At 51.0% G+C, this 18659-nt stretch overlaps 1 protein-coding gene across 1 annotated transcript; it reads right to left on the bottom strand.

The window, feature by feature from the left end:
* Positions 1-1348: 1348 nt before the first annotated feature.
* On the bottom strand, positions 1349-18549 carry TGME49_254490 (Sel1 repeat-containing protein). The gene is made up of 18 exons (XM_018781062.1): positions 16204-18549; positions 14312-15230; positions 13342-13621; positions 12510-12710; positions 12132-12281; positions 11505-11538; positions 10728-10887; positions 10253-10330; positions 9870-9930; positions 9381-9467; positions 8821-8901; positions 8172-8249; positions 7859-7923; positions 6716-6766; positions 5666-5697; positions 4800-4899; positions 4235-4330; positions 1349-3640 (listed from the first exon to the last, which is right to left on the bottom strand). The coding sequence occupies exons 1-18, from the start codon at positions 17562-17564 to the stop codon at positions 2915-2917; spliced, it is 4560 nt and encodes a 1519-aa protein (XP_018638129.1). The 5' UTR covers positions 17565-18549; the 3' UTR covers positions 1349-2914.
* Positions 18550-18659: the final 110 nt, after the last annotated feature.

Below are 18659 nucleotides of genomic sequence, written 5' to 3'. Positions count from 1 at the left end.
GCTCGGTGTGCCATTCTGCAAGGACGAAAAAAGCTTTCTCGCTTTCCTGAACTCGCAACTTCTGCTCACAGAACTCTGGACAGCGTACTCAACTCCTTTCCTCTCGTTCGTTGATCGCGAGTCCCCAGAAAAAAGCGCATGCACTGCCGCGGCGGCACACAACACAAGCAGGTGTGTACACTCAGCGCAGTCTCTTGAATTCCTCTGAAGAGCGGCTGGAAACGGACGGTCAACGGGTCTTCGCGTCTTTCCTAGAAGCAACTGAAAGGAGGAAGGGCAGAGCGTCTTTCATCTGACCGATAAATTCCGTTCACACGAGCAGAAAACTTGAAAACTTCCGGGAGAAAACTCGAGGCCGTCGATCGCCGTTCAAGGGCGTTTTTCTTCCTCGGGACTCCCTGAAGCGTTTTACTGGATATTTCAAGGGAACTTTACGGCAGTTCTGGAGGGAGTTTACGGAGAATTTCATCGCGGAGTTCATAGGGACTGGTGCTGGAGATTTCATAGGAAAATGTTCAGCGCAAAACAGACACACAGTTGCCTTTCCGACATACACAAGAATCCCCCTCCCTCCCCCTCACCTTTTAATCAACAGTGAAAGATGTCGGTCAAAAGAAAAGAGGGACATCTGTTCCGGAGTCTAGCGATCTTCCCCACTCCAGGTTTGTTCTCCGCGTTGGATCTCTGGATCATTTGTGTCACTCCTAGGGACCCGGCCAGAGAAAACGCCTACACAGACGTTAGTAGGATCAGTAGCTCGCACTGGGACCAGTCCTCCCCCACCCCCCCCGTCTAAGGAGTATTTAGAGCTGTTCCTCGGGAGTCTATACTTCGAAAAAGCCGTGGAAGGCGTCTTGCCTCCTGCAGGGCGCCAGCCAGATGCCATGGGGAACTTTGCGTTTTCGTCTCTAAGAAACACCGCCGAGCCCCCTAGCAGAACATGAATGCGTTAACTAGTCAAGGGAGCGCGCGCGAGTTCTGAAAGGGGACTTCTTGCTATTCCGGAACCCGACACAGGGTGGAGAGAGACTTTCAGCGCGTCACGCTGGAGAGGTTGAAAGCGCGTCGAACTTGTGCAGAGGTCAGCGGTTGGTTTTTCTGTGCGCTTCGCTAGACGGACGCACCGTTTTTTCAGAACGCAGACAGAAGCGTTCTGCTTTCTGGTTCCTGGAGCGTTCCGTCTGCGCTGCGCTGTCCGCGCCGGCAAACAAGAAGCGTGAGCGTTGGACGCAAATGCATCTACAGTCTCCTGTGCTACACTCTTAGGTGAAGGACGACAGTCACGTTGGGCATCAGCTCGTTTCCCGAAAGATTCTACTGCGCTCAAGGTTTCAAAAAGCTCTTCATGCGGCAGGTGGATACATATGTGATCGTGAGCAGCGGCGTCTGACGAAAATTCGAGAGCCAAGTTGACTTTTGAAGACACACAGCGTCGGCGCGGAGGTTCTCTCCGGGAGACCCGCGACCGCTTTGACTTTGGTTCGCTTGCATGCTTCCCGTCGTCTCCTCTGGAGATTCAAAACTGTCGCCGGCAATCAGAGCACTTGCCTAGAAACGAGAAGTAGGACGAACAACGACGCACAGCGGACGACCTGGGGTCACCTCTTGACTGGAGCGTGTACGCAGAAAAACGAGTTTCGTGGACCGTCTCCTCAGACGCATTACCAGAATATCTTCACTGCACCCTCGTTGTTTTCACTCACTCTGGAGGGTCTACAACTTCCAAACCTTTTCGCTCAAAAACAGTCTCTCCTCGCCCTCGGGAGGATCTCCAAGAACCCCCAGACACGTGATCGATCGAGGAGAGCGGAAGCGTTGACGAAACTGGCCTTTTAAGCCTCCTCACGTCTCTCTTCTTTTCGCGTTTCTCAAGTCTTCTCAGCCATCTGAACGAGCGTCCCCTTTGACGCCTGCAGGTTGTGCCAGCGCAGGTGCATAAACAGAAGCGCTTCGTCCCCTCCCTTTTGCCAAGAGACCAGGAAGACGACCTCTGGGAGAGGAGCGCGACTTCTCCCGATAAAAGGAGCGAAAGGCTGGCTGGCTCTGTTCCACGGCATTCCACGACTACGCCTGCACAGCGCCCCTGGTCGCGTTTTGACGAGGAAAAAAGAGGCGACAAAGAATCGTATCCCCGCGCGTTGGAGTGCAGGAACATCGGCCAAGTGTGGCGCGCCTCAAAAGGTCCCAGCGCGAACACAGCGAAAACTCGAAAGACTCCTCGCCCAGCGGCCGTCACTCCCGGCAAAACAGGCTGTAGGAAACAGACGCTGGTGGGCACTGAGGTCTCCGGAATGGAGATCCGTCACTGCTTTTTCCACGTACACCGCAGCAGTGCAGACGAAACGACGCAGAACAGAACTCAAGGAAGTTCCGAGCTCTCCTGACGCCTCACAGTCCACCCGGTTTTCTCTCCCTTCTGGGTCGCAGTGCATCTCATCGGCTTTTTTTGAAGCCTTCACTGTCTTCTACGTATCCACCCGTCTGCGCGTCGCAGGCGACCTCGAGCTAGTAGGAGTAGACACAACGTCTCTCCGACGCCGTCTCCAGTCGCTCGAACTTCGAACAACCTTCACAGGCTCTTGAAATGTGAGTCCGAGGTAGCTTTGTTCGCTGTGTTTTCGGAGAAGTCGCTGGATGCGCAGGACGTCTCGCGGTCAGCGAACAATCTCCGCTTCCACGCGCCGGTCTGCGCGCGCCCTTTCAGCTCCGCAGTCGCCGAGACGAGCTTGGAAACGGAGTCGCTCCCGACGCTGGATTAGAATCAAACTCGACCAAACATCGGTCGTCAGGAACAGGCGAGTCGAAAGGTACGTTTACCAACTGGTTTGCACTGCGTCAGAGAAGGCAATTCCGGGATCACAGCTGCGCTCACACCCGAATCTCTTTGCTGCAGTCCTTGGCTTCTTCGTCTTCTTCACAAATCATCGGACGCAGATACGTCTGCCTGTTGAGCCTGTGAGAAATCGGCGCTTCTGCCTCGTCTCGCCGCCGCCGCCTCCAGCAGCTGCGCTCTCAGCAGTCGCTCGCTGCTCGCGGATCCGGTGGAATCCGAAACCGGAGCCGAACCGGAGGTGCTCGAAGAGACAGCGGCCACCGGCGGAGACACCCGCGCCTCACCCTGCGGCTCGGCCGCGGAAGCCTCGTCGCTCTTGGCGTCCAGAGGAAAAGCAGAGATCGCAGAGCGGACAGAAGCCAGGGAGGGAGAGACAGAAGAAGAAAAGGAAGAAGAGGAAGGAGAGGCCGAAGAAGAGAAGGAAGAAGAGGAAGGAGAGGCCGAAGAAGAGAAGGACGAAGAGGAAGGAGAGGCCGAAGAAGAGAAGGACGAAGAGGAAGGAGAGGCCGAAGAAGAGAAGGACGAAGAGGAAGACAGATTAGAGTCTGGACCGGATCTCCGTTGACGCAGGTCTGACTGCGAGCTCCGAAGCCGGGACTCAAAGAGCGACGGGAGAGACGCTTCGGCTGGACTGCTCGCTGCCGCCGATGAGAGCTCCGAGTCGTCTGGAGGCCGAGAAGAAGAGAATGAAGACGAAGACGACGAAGATGAGGAAGATGAGGAAGATGTTGTTGAAGAGGGGGGAGGCGCGGGGCTGTGGCGAGAGTCGTAGGCGAAGAAAAGGTCGTTGGGAGGCGGGTGCAGCCTCTGCGAGAGGAAACAAAGAACGGTGAGACAACAGGGAAAAGCAGTAAACTGTCGGCATTGGAAAGAGCGATAAAGCACAGCGAAAATCAAAGGACTTCGCAGCGTAGCTGAACGACAAATGCACATCCCTGAAAAAACAATTCTCACTCAGAACCGTCAGGCGCCATGCAAAAAAATGCACCATCATCCGAAGTCTTTTCTGTATTCGGACTTCGTCTCTCTCTCCTTGCTCTCTCCTGTATTTCTGACTCGTGCTTCTGACTCTTTGGTTATTCTCGCATGTCGTCTCTCCTTTCTTTATCCTCTCCCTTCTCTCTGTCTCTGTCGTTCACTGTCTTCAAATCTCTTCCAGGAGGCCATGCTTCGTTTCGACCGTCTACCTCTCTCTATTCACGTGTATATAAATATATATATATATAAATATATATATATATATAAATATATATATATATAATTATGCACAGATCTGCATGTACGTACGCCCAAATGCATGCACCCATAAATATATACATATATACATGCATATACATGTATGTATGTAGATGTAGCTATGCATGTGGAACTTCTTCGCCGTCTCTGTGCATTCTGCCTCACTTTGGCTAGAAGGCGCAAGACCAAGAGACAAATCGCGATGACGAACATCAGCAAAAGCAGCACAACGCGGGGATCCTCCAAAAGCTCCTCGACAACCTGCAGAACTCGGAGAAATTCAAAACCTCTGGAGAGCGAAGAAGCGAACTGCCTCCTCATGCACTTGAGCCGTCGCAGAAAACGAAAAACCACAAAGCCTCGGCTATTCACAAGCACCGCTTAATACAGAAATGCAGCGAAATATATTTTTCGCATACGTAAACAGACCAGTGCGTGTGAAGTTAAATATATATATTATGTATAGACATATGCATGCATATAGATGAATCTGCATGTGTACATGTTCATATTCGCGCATATATATATATATATATATCTATGCATGTACATGTGTGTTTGGAACTACAGCGAGAGTCGCAAAGGTTAGCGTAGCGAGACGGAATCGGTCGGGAAGGAAGAGACGAGGTTCGCATGTCTGCAGAAGCATCTGTCCCTGCTTTGTCTCAGCAGCCAGCACAGCGGCATTGCAGCCACGGTTTGTGCACCTTTCACCTTGATTTCTGTGTACCTTTTTCATATCCACTTCTTGTCGGAAACGCAAAAGCATGAGGAGTCCGAGAGCGAGGTAGACCGGTGCCTTGGGAGCAGTGGCGTCAGCTTCCAGACTCCTGAAGAAGAAAAACCGAAGACCGCGCAAACTCCTAAAACGGTGATACGGAGAAGCAAGACACAAAATTGACACAATTATCAACCACGATAACGCCGTTCCTCGAGCCAAGGGGACTTCCACGCAAGACACTTGCTCTCGCTCCTTCACACACCTGCCCCTAAAATCAATCTTTTCTTTCTAGCTCTCGACAAATCTGTAGTTGTATATACATCTTTACACACACATATATCTATATATATATGTGTATATGTATATAGAAAAGTCGATGTACATGTACGCAGAGCGGAGATGAAAAAGGCAGTGTAAGAGAGTGAGAGCAACGAGGCAGACGAGTTTGAAAGCGTCATTCTTGGTCGAGACAACATGCATGGCTGAGCGTCTCCTCGAGGCTTGAAGAACGTTTCGGTGAGCAGACTAGGCGACGTTCCCCTTTCGTCTCTGCGGGAACGGTCGAGCAGAAGACGCAACACTGAACTGTCCAGTCCAATCCGACGCAGTGGGTCTCTCGAAAGCTCAGAGGAAGAAGATGCAGAAAAACACTTGCATGAAACGCACGCAAGAACGCAGAGGAGACAGAGGGAAACGCGAGGGGAAGAGTCGCAAACCCACCAGGCAACGCGACGCATACAGACAACGCAGTTTGACGAATTTTCGTTAATAGAAAAGGAGGAAGCTGGGCATCCGCGAAGGGTGTTTCTTAAGAAAACGGTGGCGGCAAAAATCTGCAAAAATGTCACGCGCTTACGCATGCACTTTCCCCTCACCTTTCGAAGTGACTCTTCGCAACACCAAAGTCCTGCACCGGAAATTCAGCCGAATCCACACCCAGTACACAACTGATCGCTGTTCAGTTTCACAAATATTCATATATATATATATATATATATATATATGTGCATACATATGAAAAGATGTCTCCGTTTCGACAGTAACGACAAAGGCATGCTGGATATGTATGATGTTGATACAGCTTTGATCGTTGATAAAAGCTCGCATTTACGAGACATATGTATATTTATGTAGGGATGTGCATGCATATGCATGTTGAATACCAACCGTCACAGTGGAGATATCACAGTCTGCGACTACTAAAGAGTCTTTTTTTTGACCTGGATGTGAAAAGCTGGAAAGGCCTTCCTCCAGTTCCGTATCTGTACTCGCATATGCGTCTACACATGCGCATTTGCATGAATATTTAGAGGTTGTGTCCACACAGATGCGCATCGGCCATCTGCAAAGCTACCAGCATATCTATATATATATATATATATATATATGTATATATATATATGTATATATATATATATACATGTAAGTATGTTTGTATACATATCCATATACATGTATGCGCATTTGGGGACCGTTGTTTCTTTGTTCGACTCTGCGGAGGGAGCGCCCGAAAACAAGCTCAGGCTTCGTCTACGCAATTCACTAGTTGGATTCATTATGACTTTGTAAGATTGGCATGGACAGAACATATGATTATACGGTTCTCGGTACTCTGGAGAGAGAGCACTGCGCCTTCTCTTCCGATACGCTGGACATCCAGACGTTCAAATTTGAGCGTTTCGACCGCGCCTCGACCTTCGCATCCCCCCCGAGAGACAGAGACGCACACCGTTGCGGCGGACCACAGAGGATGTGTATGCGTCTCTCTTTGCGTGTGTGTCGAGTAGTCTTCGTGGTTCGCTTGTTCAGTCTGCAGACCAAACGCCAGGGTCTCTCCCTCGGTTCGGAGCGAGGCGAGAAAAGCAACTCTCGCGCTTCACACAGGCGAAAAGGAACGCCGAGCAGGCGACGCTTCTTCTCCTCACCTGCTGGAGTCCAATCCCGGTCAACCTCATGAAACCGAGGTTGAAGGAAGCCTGAAGAGGGAGAGAAACGCCTGTCGTGAAAACGGGTGAAAACGAGGCAAGGCGGAGGCAAGGCGGAGGCAAGGCGACGCACCGCTCGTTTTTCAAACTCCGCAGCTCAACGTACGAATCAAAAACGCAAGGAACTGATGAGACTGAGACTGACACTCCCAGCCGAGCGCCCTTGGCGCCTGGAAAAAGAAGCTTCAAGGACTCAACCGGCACACCACGTCGCGGTGTACAAACGCCCCAGGAAAGGGGCGTTTCTCCACACCGAGATACGGAGTGATTCCCCTCGAACCGAGAAGTTTCCAAGTTTTTCTTTGCTTCACTTGGTGAACTATGTACATGTCAAGAACCGATCTCGCTGCAGTGGAAACAGCGGAAGCCGCATGCTAGCGAGCGACACAGGTCCAGCAGCGTCCAGCAGATACGCAGGTCTCCTCCAAACGTCGTGACAGATAAATCCGTTCCTCCTGCGAGACTGTCAAGTCTCGGGAGAAGCTCGAATCGACGAAACAATACTCTAGGACGTCTCTTTACTTTCGTAGGAAAACACCCAAAGCGACAAACGTGTACTGGTTATTTTCCATGTCAGTGTTCAGTTTTGAATCGTTCAAAGACATTGCACAACGATATTTTTGATTGAAGAAATTGCCACTTTCTAACGCAGCATGAAGTATATTTTTCTAGATGATAATATTAGAGAAGTATTGAGGGAAAAGTAAAAAAAAAAATCAAAAATAATTCAGTAAATTCAAACTGTGTTCGAATTGAGATGCACACTTCCCCACTTCCCCAGACAACCGCAGGTACAAAGAAGAGCCGAAATGCAATTCAAACATCCACTGAAGAACGACAGTGAAGGCGCCTTTCTTGGGGAGTTCTGAACCCGAAGAAGCCTGTAAACGATCATTAAAATTTCACAAAAATGCGTTTCGACGAATCACGGCCTTTCTGCGGAGCCGCCGCGTCTTGAAAAGCCATTCGTTTTTGTGTTTGTGACAAGTCTGAAAGTGTCTCTCGCGTCTCCAGTCTGCCCTTTCTAGAAGAGCGAGTCGCATGTATCTCCTAGCGACTGCATGCATGCATTTGTTCCCTTACCTTCGCGACATACGGCGCCAGCCATGCCTCGTCGGTGGACATCTCGGCAACGCGCAGGTAGTGACCTGCAGAAAGGAGAGGCAAACTGCATGCGTGAGGAAGAAAGAAACAGAGCAGACATCTGGAAGAAGTTTGTCGACCGACACAACTGACCACTGAACAAAACAAGACGACGCAGCGAAGAGAGAAGGAAAAGCCTCCAAAGGAGAGCGAAAGAGCAGGAGAAACAGCAGGCGAGATAGCACGACGGAGAGGAAAGAGAGGAAACGCCGGCGAGGAGAGAGAAAACAAAGGAAAGGAGATCACGACTGACCGACAGCGAGGCGCGGGTTCGGTACAGCAGGTGTGTAGGCCTCGTACGTCTCGCTGATCCATTCACTCATATCATTGCCTGCATCGCAACAACGAAGGTCGAGGAAAAAAATTAAACCAGTCTCCCCTTTTCTCATTTAACCTCGAATTGTTTTCCATACAGGCCCCGCAAGCGACCCCACCTTTTTAACTTAAGCTGGTTTCTGCTGTTCCACCTTCTGGTTGACTTTCAACCGAAAGCTACTACCTCACTCTCCCCTCTGGATGATGCTCACTGTCCTTCCTCAGTGTCTTCGCAGCCGCGTCCCCATACCACATGCAAGTCCAGATTTACCTGCTTCTTGAAACACATTTATACATATATATATATATATATACATAAACATATAAATATATATAAATATATATAAATATATATATATACATATAAATTTACATATGAATGCATATGTATGTAGATGCATACGTATGTACAACCAGATGTAAAGATAACTATATACATGTATAGGAGAGTACCCTCATACATAGATGGATACAGATCTATGCATCCGAAACACAAATTGTTTCGGGTGTGGCGTCTCCCTTTCTCGCGTGGACTGGTTTCTTGTTCTGAGGCGCCGTGAACTGTTGCAGAGAAAAACAACTCTCACCTTCGTCATCGAGGAGAGGCCGGGACGGATGGCGCGCTCGAATTTCCTTCCTAACGCCGTACCCCGCGTACGCGTAGTCCCCTGAAAGAACGACAAATTGTGGGCGCAACGCAGCTCGCGGCGCATGCACTGATGGGCACCACCACTCCAATACCTCCACACCCACACCAACAGATCTGCTGCCAGTTCTGTACAAAAAAAGTATACATACACATTTATCTGTTTCCAGACCTACACACACACATATATATATATATATATGCATACATATAAGTGGATATACGTGATTGGGTTGAAGTACAAGTTCACACGTAACGGGATGTGTGCCTGGATGTATATGTGCGGATGTATTTCTGGAGATAGATACACATGCATGTATGTATGTATGTATGTATGTATATATATATATATATATATTTATATATATGCAAAAGTATGTATTCTGTGTACGATGGAATTTTGGGGGGTCGAAGCACGCGAAACGCTCGGCAACATGCGTTGTTAAGGTTCTTCAGAAGGTGGAGCGTCTTTGGTGAAATCCGGTTAAGTAATTCCCTCACCCAACCGCAGTTCGGCCAACGGCGAGCCTTGGTGCGCCGCCAGCTGGTAGAAGCGCTGCGCATGCAGCCGCTTTCTCGCAAGCGATCCTGAAAGAGAAACGCGCCGCGCAGAAGTCTCGAACGCTTTCTACAGAGCAGTTCCATCTGTCTCTCCGCGAGAGTCGCTCACCCTCGTGAAGACCTCGAGAACGCACGCAGGCGCAAAGTGAAGAGACAGCGACGAGCAAATGCAGAGAGACGAATCGCGCGGTCTTGGTCTGTCTCGGCGGATGCATGTAGCTGGACTACAAAGAAAAAGCAGATTTTGACGGTCTTCCGAAAGAGCACTCTCCTTCAGTGTAGGCCATCTGGAAGATACGCTTCCACTGAAACGCTGTCCAAGTCGCAGACAAAAACTCTCTGGGGGACGCGCGACGCACGACGCGAACTCCAAGAATGTTCTCCTTCGCCTTTTTGAGCTCCACTCGACTGCATCTGCGAGGCGCCTACCATCGAAGAAGAGGTCTGTCAAGCCGCTGTCGAACATGAAAGCCAAGTTCGTCTGCGAAACCTAAACGCGAAGATGCAGAGGGGGGGGAGGCGGTGCGTGGGCGACGCTGAACGAGCAGGTCGAAGGGAGAGGCGACACACCCGAGAGAGAGAGAGAAAACAAGAGAAAAGAGGAAAAGGAGAGAAGAAAGAAAGCCAGTGAAATCCGAGACCGACAGGTGAAAACGCCCGGAGAGACGAGCCGCGCGCGATGAAGCGACAAAAAGAGAGAACGAAGCAAGAGAAGAGAGGTATAAGTGAAAACCAGAGAGAAAACCTGGAAGGCCAAGACGCGCACCCTAAACGCTCAAGAGAAAAATGCACAAACAGAAGGGACGACTCACTTCGTGACCTGCCTCAGCGAGAAGAAGAAGATGAAAGGCTGCCTCGTCGAAGCGGCCTTGCTCGTAGTGCATGTAAGCCTGACAAAAATGGATATCACACACATACACACACAAATAGAAATGCCTAAACGTTTGCTGGCACTTAAATACATATACATATACATATATATATATATATCCACGTAGTCAAATATATATATATATATATATATGTAGACCTATAGTTATCTATCTGCCTAGATGGATATAGGCAATTCCGCCTGTGCATTTACATAGAATATGTGTTCCGATATTGATGAAGGAATATGTAAAAATACATGAATACAAGTATATGCGCATTTTTTTACATGTATCAGTATATATATATATATATATATAGCACGCCTTTGAGAAGCTGCGGGGTAGGCGAGAGAGGCGTTTCTGGGGAGGGAGGGAGGCGCTGTTTTTTCGTAAGACGTGGAGTTTCCCTGCGTACTTTCTGCAGATGCTTGGTGACGAATCCTCCTTTTTCGCAGACGCGCTTGAGAAGCGAAGCGGCGACTGAACAGTCTCGAACTGCGCCAAGACCGTTGAGGTGCATAAGTCCGAGGGCGTAGGCCGCGCCTGTGCTGCCACCCTGGAGCGCTCGGGTGTAACTGCAGGAACGGAGGAGGGAAGAAGCGAGTCGACAACGAATCGCATAGATGGTGGAAAACGAGAGAAGCAAGGCACGAAGAGAGCAAGGAACTGAAAAAGAGGTAGACGGCAACAAAGAGAAGGAAGCAAAGAGAGAAGGCAAGAGGTAGGCAGCACAGACGCAGGAGGCGATGACACAAAAGAGAAGTAGAGAGGGAGAGACAAGGAGAGGAAACGACCTCGAGAGACAGAAACAGAGAGATGAAGAACGGAGACGAGAGCGCAACTGAGGAACGAGACAAAGGTGCCGGAAGAAAACCAACTCCCGGCAAAATAAGAAAAAGGGACAACGGCATCGAAAACGAAAAGACGTGGAAACGAAGAGCGAAACAGGCAGGTGGAAACAAAAGAAAAGGCGTTGCGTGATTCGCAAATGCGCAGGTGTGGAGACGTAAGCGAAAGAAATCTTTTTTTCTATTTCGTCGCCTTCGGAGCTCTCTCCATGGTGAGTCTTGCCGTCATCTTCCTCCTTCTCTCTCTCCTCGTTCTTCTCTCTTTCTTCTCGTTCTTTCACTTCTTTGTCTTTTTTCTTCTCCTTCCTCCCTTTCCGTTGACAACCTGCCGCTCCCGCACGTACGCCTGCATGGCTTTCACGAAGGACTGTGGCGGACCTGACGGTCAAGCAAACAGAAAAGAAGTCGCGGAAACCGCTGACGCATCTCCCCCTCTCTCTGCCGATCTCGCGCAACCACAAACGTCGCTGTCTGCACCTCAAAAACTCCGCGCGCGTCGACATTTGCAAACATTCAGAGACATACACTTGTCTGTGGCCGGCTTGGGGGCACACGGACGCACGCAGGGAGACGCATACAGATCGCTATACACGTATATCAATGTACACATGCATATGCATATACATATATAAATATATATATATGTATTTATATATGTATATATATTTATATATTTATATAAATATATTTGTAAATAAATGCACGCGTATAGTTGGCCAGAAAAAAAAACTACTGGCGCGTGGGCGGGCACAGAGAACATAGTAAGACCTATATATATATATATATATATATATATGCATATATATGCATATATATATATGTATATCAGCAACAAGACATCTGCATGTATGCCTATGTACGTGTGTATACACATGTACATGTCTCTATGTGCAGCCGCTTATTGAGCTCGAGGAGACGACTGTGCATCGCTGGTTTTTTCTCGCGCTTGCTCAAGGGCGGGTGGAACCTACCGTGGCCAGTGAGATGCATGGCCGCGAGATTCGCCTCTGCGTCTGGGAGTGCACGCGACGCACTGATGTTGAACAGGTGGAACGCCGTTAATTCGCTTCTGTCCACGACGTCGCTCCCAAAGAAATGCAAATATGCAAGGCCATTCAGCGCTGCAGCCACACCAGACCGACAAGCAGTCTTCCGCTCTGTCGAGGCAAAAGAAGATGTCTTCTTTTCCACCGCGACTGCTCTGTGTACCCTCTTGAAGCCGACCTCCGCTTCTCGTCTTCCATCGCCTCGCTTCGTTCTCTTTACGCGCACACCTGCTGCTCTCTCTTGCTCTTTCCTTCTTGCTTCTCCCTCTGCAAAGTCCCTCCGCGTTTCTCGTTTGCCTTTACCGATAGGGTTGGCGTCTTCTGCTGCAGCTTCGAGGAAGGAAATGGCGGCGGCCGTGACGTTCGCCTCTCGTCCGACTCCCAGGGCGTCCAAGTAGCCCAGCAGAGCTCTGGCCTCGGACCTGCCTGCGCTCGCCGCCTCCGAAAGAAATTCTCTCGCTCTCTCCACATCTTGCTCGACGCCGTCGACTCCGAACAAAAGTCCTTAGAACAACACATGGCGAACCGACGTCGAGAGGTCATGCACCTCAGAAACGGGAGACGCGACTTCGCGGAAACGCGACTTCGCGGAGACGCGACTTCGCGGAGACACGAGACGAGGACCTGTGTGGGCGGAACGGCGCCGCAGATTTCGAAGCCAGAACACCGGAGTTACAGAGTTTTTCTCGTCACGCCTATCCTACGAGTCAGGTCAAGGCAAACGAAGGTAGATTGCAGCTCAGTCCAGAAGACTATGGATCTGGATTTAGGCGCAGATGACTCCGCACACAAATGCAGAAGTCCGTGATGTTCGCCACTCTGAAGACGGACCCAAAAACGCCCAGATGGGAGAGACTGCTCTGCGTCTCCACGGAGGAAGGAGGAGCAAAACAAGAGACCATTCGCAAGAACCGCAAGTGAACGCATTTGAACGCCTGTTCTGAGCCTCGGACTTCACCCCTCTAGCCCAAGGGAGGCCAGTGGAGACAGTGAAAGCGCGTTGCCGCTCCCCATCGTTTTTCGTCACACGGCACTATGTCGTTCAGGTACATCTCTTTCGCGAGAGTGTTGAGACTTCTACGGAGCGAGACAGATCAGGCGCTGCGTATTTCCTTTCCTCTCCGTAACCTCGTACGTTTGCCCAGAGCGAGTTGCATCGCAGAATTGCCGTGTGCAAGCTCAAAGAACAGCTCCAGGTCAGGGGAGTAATGCTGCAGCCGAGCGAGAGGAGAGGTAAGCCGTTCCGGCCGCGCGCCTGCTTGCCCTTCTCCCCGGTCAACAGACCCGGCAGAGAGCGAAGAAGGCAGGAGGCGAAAGAGACCTTCTTCTGCTCCAGACTGGTGGCTGTTGACGCTCATCGGCGCCGAGTGGAAGCGCAGGAGCTCCGGCGCCTGCGGAATGCCCGCCCCGTAGGACTGAAAAACAGCGAGGCACCCGCAAGAGAAGAATGAGCAGAAGAAGAGCGAGGCGAGGGTGAAGCAGGCGCAGAAAAAGGAAGGAAGCGGGAGATCACGTGCCGCCACGGTGTGTGTGGAGGGGAAAGACGACAGAGGGACGTCAGACCTGTGACGGCCTGAAGCGTTTCTTGTTCCATGCAGAGACAACTCAAATTCTTCAATAGAAACGAATGCCTGTGCAAGACATGTCTGAATCCTCGAAGCAGCTCCATTTCTGAGGTCGACGCTGTGCCCCCGGAAAACCGAAAGTCCCCCTACAGCGGGTCTCAGACTCCACACCCTCTTCACCACACACATTCACAAACAACATTTACATTTATTTAGAAACGTCGAGGAATATATATACATGTGAAGACGCATTTGCCTTCCAAACGCACATATTCCTTTACACGTATGGTTATCTACATGTCTATAATAATACGTATTTCTGAGTCTGTATGTCTCTATGTACGTATGTATATATATATATATATATATATATGTATATATGTATATGTATATGTATGTATGTATGTATGTGAACTGGAGAGGCACGATGCCTTCCAAAGACATCTGCAGATTTTCAGGTCTCGACACCTGCGTCCGGATAGAGGCATTTGTCAAGGTCTGACTGCCAGTGCGAGTCCCCGCGAGAGATCTGTTTCTGACCATGGCGACGCGTTTGGCGTAGGGTAGGTAGAAGTTGGCCGCCCCCGTACACGCTTGTGACTGGCGAAGAGGCACAGTCGCTGCGGAGAAGCGCATGCGTGCGGCGAGGGCCATGGAGGCTCCTGGGTGCCCACTGGTTGACGCGGCGTAGAGAAACGCGAGCGGCAGGCCTGGGTTTGCAGCGAAATTCGGCAGCGATCGAACGGGAAGCTCGTCCGTTTCTGCGCCTTCACCTTCTGCGTTCTTCGCAGCCTGTCGTCCAGTCTCCCCGGTCTCGTCGAAGCGAACAGAATCCTTCTCAGCGTCGGCCGAGGCCGAGGGCGCAGACGGCTGGGATCGCGCAAGGTGCATGGCGCTGCTGTCGGATTTTTCTCCCTGAGGAAGAGAGACACTGAAAATGGACTTCAGTTCTGCGTCGCTGAGTCCGCGAGGCGCAAGCCCCAGAAGTCCCTGCCATGCCGTCAACAGGAGACTGAGAGAGCGCTCGAACGCCCTGAGAGGCAGCCGCCAGAGACTCGCCTGCCGCGCCTCCGCGGCCTCGTGCTGCCGAACCAAGTTCTCCGAATATAAGCGGATCGCCGAGAAATCCAGTCCCGAAGCGTCGCCTTCCAAGCCCAGAGTCCAGTCTCGGTTGACGCGGACGGCTGGAAGGATGGACGACGAGGCCGCCTGCTGAGTGGCTTCCTGCTTCGCCTCCGCTGAGGTCGAAGACGCGGAAGAAGAAGAAGACGAAGCAGAAGGGAAGGAAGGCAAAGGAGGGAGGTCCCGGAGATTGGAGTGAAGAAGAGCGAGGCCGTATTGTGCATCTGCGCTTCCTCCCAGCGCAGCTACATGCCACAACACAAGCGTCGCCGTCAAGTTTCTGCCTGGGAGCGGAGGCACCCCAAGAAAGTAAAAAACTCCAAGTTCGTATTGACATCTGCACAGAAGAGACGAGAGACAGGAGAGACAAGGAACAGTGGAGACAGAGGATCGCACGAAAAGAAAAACGCAGCACAGACCAGTGACAGAGAGGCGACATGAAACATCAAAAAAAGAAAAGAGAGGAACACAAGCCCTACGGACTCTAAGGGCAGAGGAGCGGTGGCGCAGAGACACGGGGCACCGGAGACAGTTCCTCAGTGTGGAGACGCATGCAGATTCACGGAGATCTCGTTTTTACGGGTGTGGCGCGTAGAAAAGACTTCGGATTCTGAACCGGGTGGGTCGGCGACGCCGTGAGAAGCCTCTCATTCATCGGATTCTTTGGAAACATTAGAAAACATGATAAGGAAATCTGCAGACTCTCCACAGCAAAGAGCGAGGACGGCGACATTCCTCGCAAATCAAGCCTGCTCTCTCTCCCCACACCGATGTCCACCTCGACCTACATAAATACATATTCATATTTTGTATATACACACATACATATATATATATATATATGTATACAGATATAGACAGATATATATATATATATATATATATATATACATATATATATATATATATACATATATATATATGTATATGTACGTAAATGTGCACACGGGTGTCGAGACACCTGCAGACCACTTGGGTGGAGAGCCACAAAAATGCGTAGCGGCTCCGCATCTGCGCAAGAGCAAATGTGAGCACGCGCGACGCAAGCACAAGTCGATGTAGAACTGTGACGCTTGCAGGCGTTGCGAGCAAGGAAACGATTTGTGCATATATATATATATATATATATATATATATGTAGATATGTATGTATGTACATGTATATGTATGTATATATAGAAATATATATATGTATGTATGCACCTAAGCCTGCTGCACACTCACAGCTGTGAAGGTCGAGTGTTGCTCCCTCTTCACTCGCAATTCATGTGAGGGAAGAGTCACAAAAGGAGGAGTTCGGAAACGGTTACCTGACGTCGCGGAAACTGCACTGAGAAAGCAGATCGTACACGTGTTTGCTTCGTCCTTCCAGCTCCAAGGTGTCCATGGCAAAGACGAATGGATCTCTGTATCTTGTTTCGTTGGTTTCAAACTGTTCGCGCGGGCGCGGTTCGTCTTCTTTCGCTGGAGATCGCGCAACTTCGGAGAGCTCGTCTTCTCCCTCTTCCGTGGACGCCGGCTCTTCGTCGACACCCAGGAGCTCTTCAAAGAGATCCTCGTCGCTGTCGTCTCCCAGAGACGACTCTCTCCCGAGGACGACCTCCTCAGCCCCCGCGAAAAGCAGAAACGACGAAGTGAGGGAGCGGGAGAAAAAGCGCAGAGACCGCGTCTGTCGTTCCACTGGAAAAGCACCCAGAGACGGAAACGGAGACGCGGGAGACGAGGAGGAGGACGAGGGAGGGAAGGCGGACGAAGAGAAGAGAATGAGGAGAACCGCTAGGAGAGAGGCACGAAGAGAGAAGAGCGACATTTGCTTCGGAGACGTCGAAAGAAGAGAAAACGAGGAAAGAGAAGGCGAAGTGTGGGGAGACTGGGCCTCCTCGCAGTCGTGGACGTAGGGTCGAGAACGCACTGAGGAGAGGAAAGGACGAGAAACGGAACAGAGGACAGAAGCAGCCGCGGAGCTCACAGGTCCCCTCCCAGGATGCCTGTGACAGCCAGTATACCTGACATAACTGACACTGGAGAGAGTGGTGAGACAAGAACGAGACGAAGAAGAAGAGGGAGAAGAAGAAGAGTTGGAGGGTGAGAGAGAAGACGAAGGCGACGAAGAGAAAGAAGAAGGGAGAGAAGACGCCCCACACGGATTCGACGGAGCAGAGAGAGTGGAAGACGAGCAGCAAGGGGAAGATTGATTGGGACAAGACGTTTTCGACAGACCTGCTGCTGCGCGAGTTGAAACACTGACAGACGCGACACCGGAAGGCGCGAAATTCGAAAGAATCTTTTCTCTCGGCACCAAATCTGAGTGTGTTTCCCCTTCAATTCGCGCAGAAACCTGATCCTTCTCGCCCCGGGGATCGTCTTGCATCCTCTCGCTCTCCTCTCGTCTGTCGCTTCTTTCAGATCCTCTTCGTCTCCCGTCTGCGGCATTCTGTTCCTCTCCCAGAGGCTGCATTCCTTCTCTTTCTTCTGCAGGTCGTGGCGGCGCCTGAACCTGCGAGATGTCTCCGCGCGCGGAAACAACGTGCAGTGGGGAGGGCCTCGAAACGCGAGGCCGGTCTCCGCGCTTCTCTGCATGCGCCGGACATCTTCTGGCTGCTTCCATGAACGATGTGTCTGGCCTCAGATGTGGAAAGCCAGCAACCGTACACGACGTTCGCCTCTGCATCTTCGCAGCGCGGGAGGTGAGGAGACGAGCGAGAGACAGCGGGGCGAGGAAGAACAGAGAGGGGACTTGGAAAGAAGAGCGTTTGGAGGAGCGAGAGAAGAAACAGAGAGACGCGAACTGAGACAGCAAGATACAGAGGAGGTTCAGCGAAGGAGACACAGACCGATGAGGGTGGAGAGGGAAGGCAGAAAGGGACTTAGAGAGAAAAACTCATGGGGAAAGAGTGGAGTCCAAGAAAGAGCAGTGATGCCACAAAAGGTCCAGACCGCAAGCCGCTAAAAAAGCACTAAGGTGGACTGTCCGCCAGGGAGTTTTCTGGAAACAAGAGCGAAGATCTGTCGCGTGCAGCGGACCGTGAAGACGAAGAAGGAAGAGTCCACGGTTCGGCGCAGACAAGAAAAAAAACAACTGCAAGCGAAGAGAGAAGAAGACGACAGGCGACACACATCGCACGAGAGAAGAGAGAGAAGCAAGGAGGGAGGAGAAAACGAGGAAAGCCACAATTTTGCGGAGCGATAGAAAGGGCCGTTTCGCTCTCGAGTGTCCATACAGCTCGCGCAAGTCGCGCGTTCGTCAGGAGAGGCCGAGAAGGAGTTTGTGCGGCTGGTTCGGTGCAGAAGAATTACGAACAACTCCCCATCCCAGATGCGCCATACACCAGCTCGGAAGAAATAGAGGCGATACAAAGACATGCAGGCATGCGCCTGCAAATCCTTCGAAGAAGATAAACGTCGGCAGAGAGGCACAAGGTGAGGAGCAGACGAGAGAGGAGCCGCCCCAGCCGAAAAGGCGCGGAAAGAAGAGAGGCTTTCGTGACTCCCTCAGAGTGCATCTATCCCCTGTACGTCGAATAGGATGGCGGCGCCTTCGCGACTCCGAAAAACTGCGGGCAGAAAACTCGAGAAATCGCGTCTGTCTTGCGCCTCGTGTGTCACGAGGAACGCTTCGTCGCAGGATGTTGCAGGCTCACCGCAGGCTCGCGGCGGAACGGGGGGAGGGGAAAAGTCGTTTTCGCGTTTTCTTGGAAGTTTAGCACAACTGGAGTTGCGAGTGAAAAGCGAAGAAGCTCAGCGAAGAGAACGAAGAACGGAGAAG

The sequence above is a fragment of the Toxoplasma gondii genome, chromosome III, assembly GCF_000006565.2.
Source record: "Toxoplasma gondii ME49 chromosome III, whole genome shotgun sequence".
Classification (NCBI taxonomy): Eukaryota; Apicomplexa; class Conoidasida; order Eucoccidiorida; family Sarcocystidae; genus Toxoplasma; species Toxoplasma gondii.
This window is presented reverse-complemented; position numbering and strand designations above follow the sequence as displayed.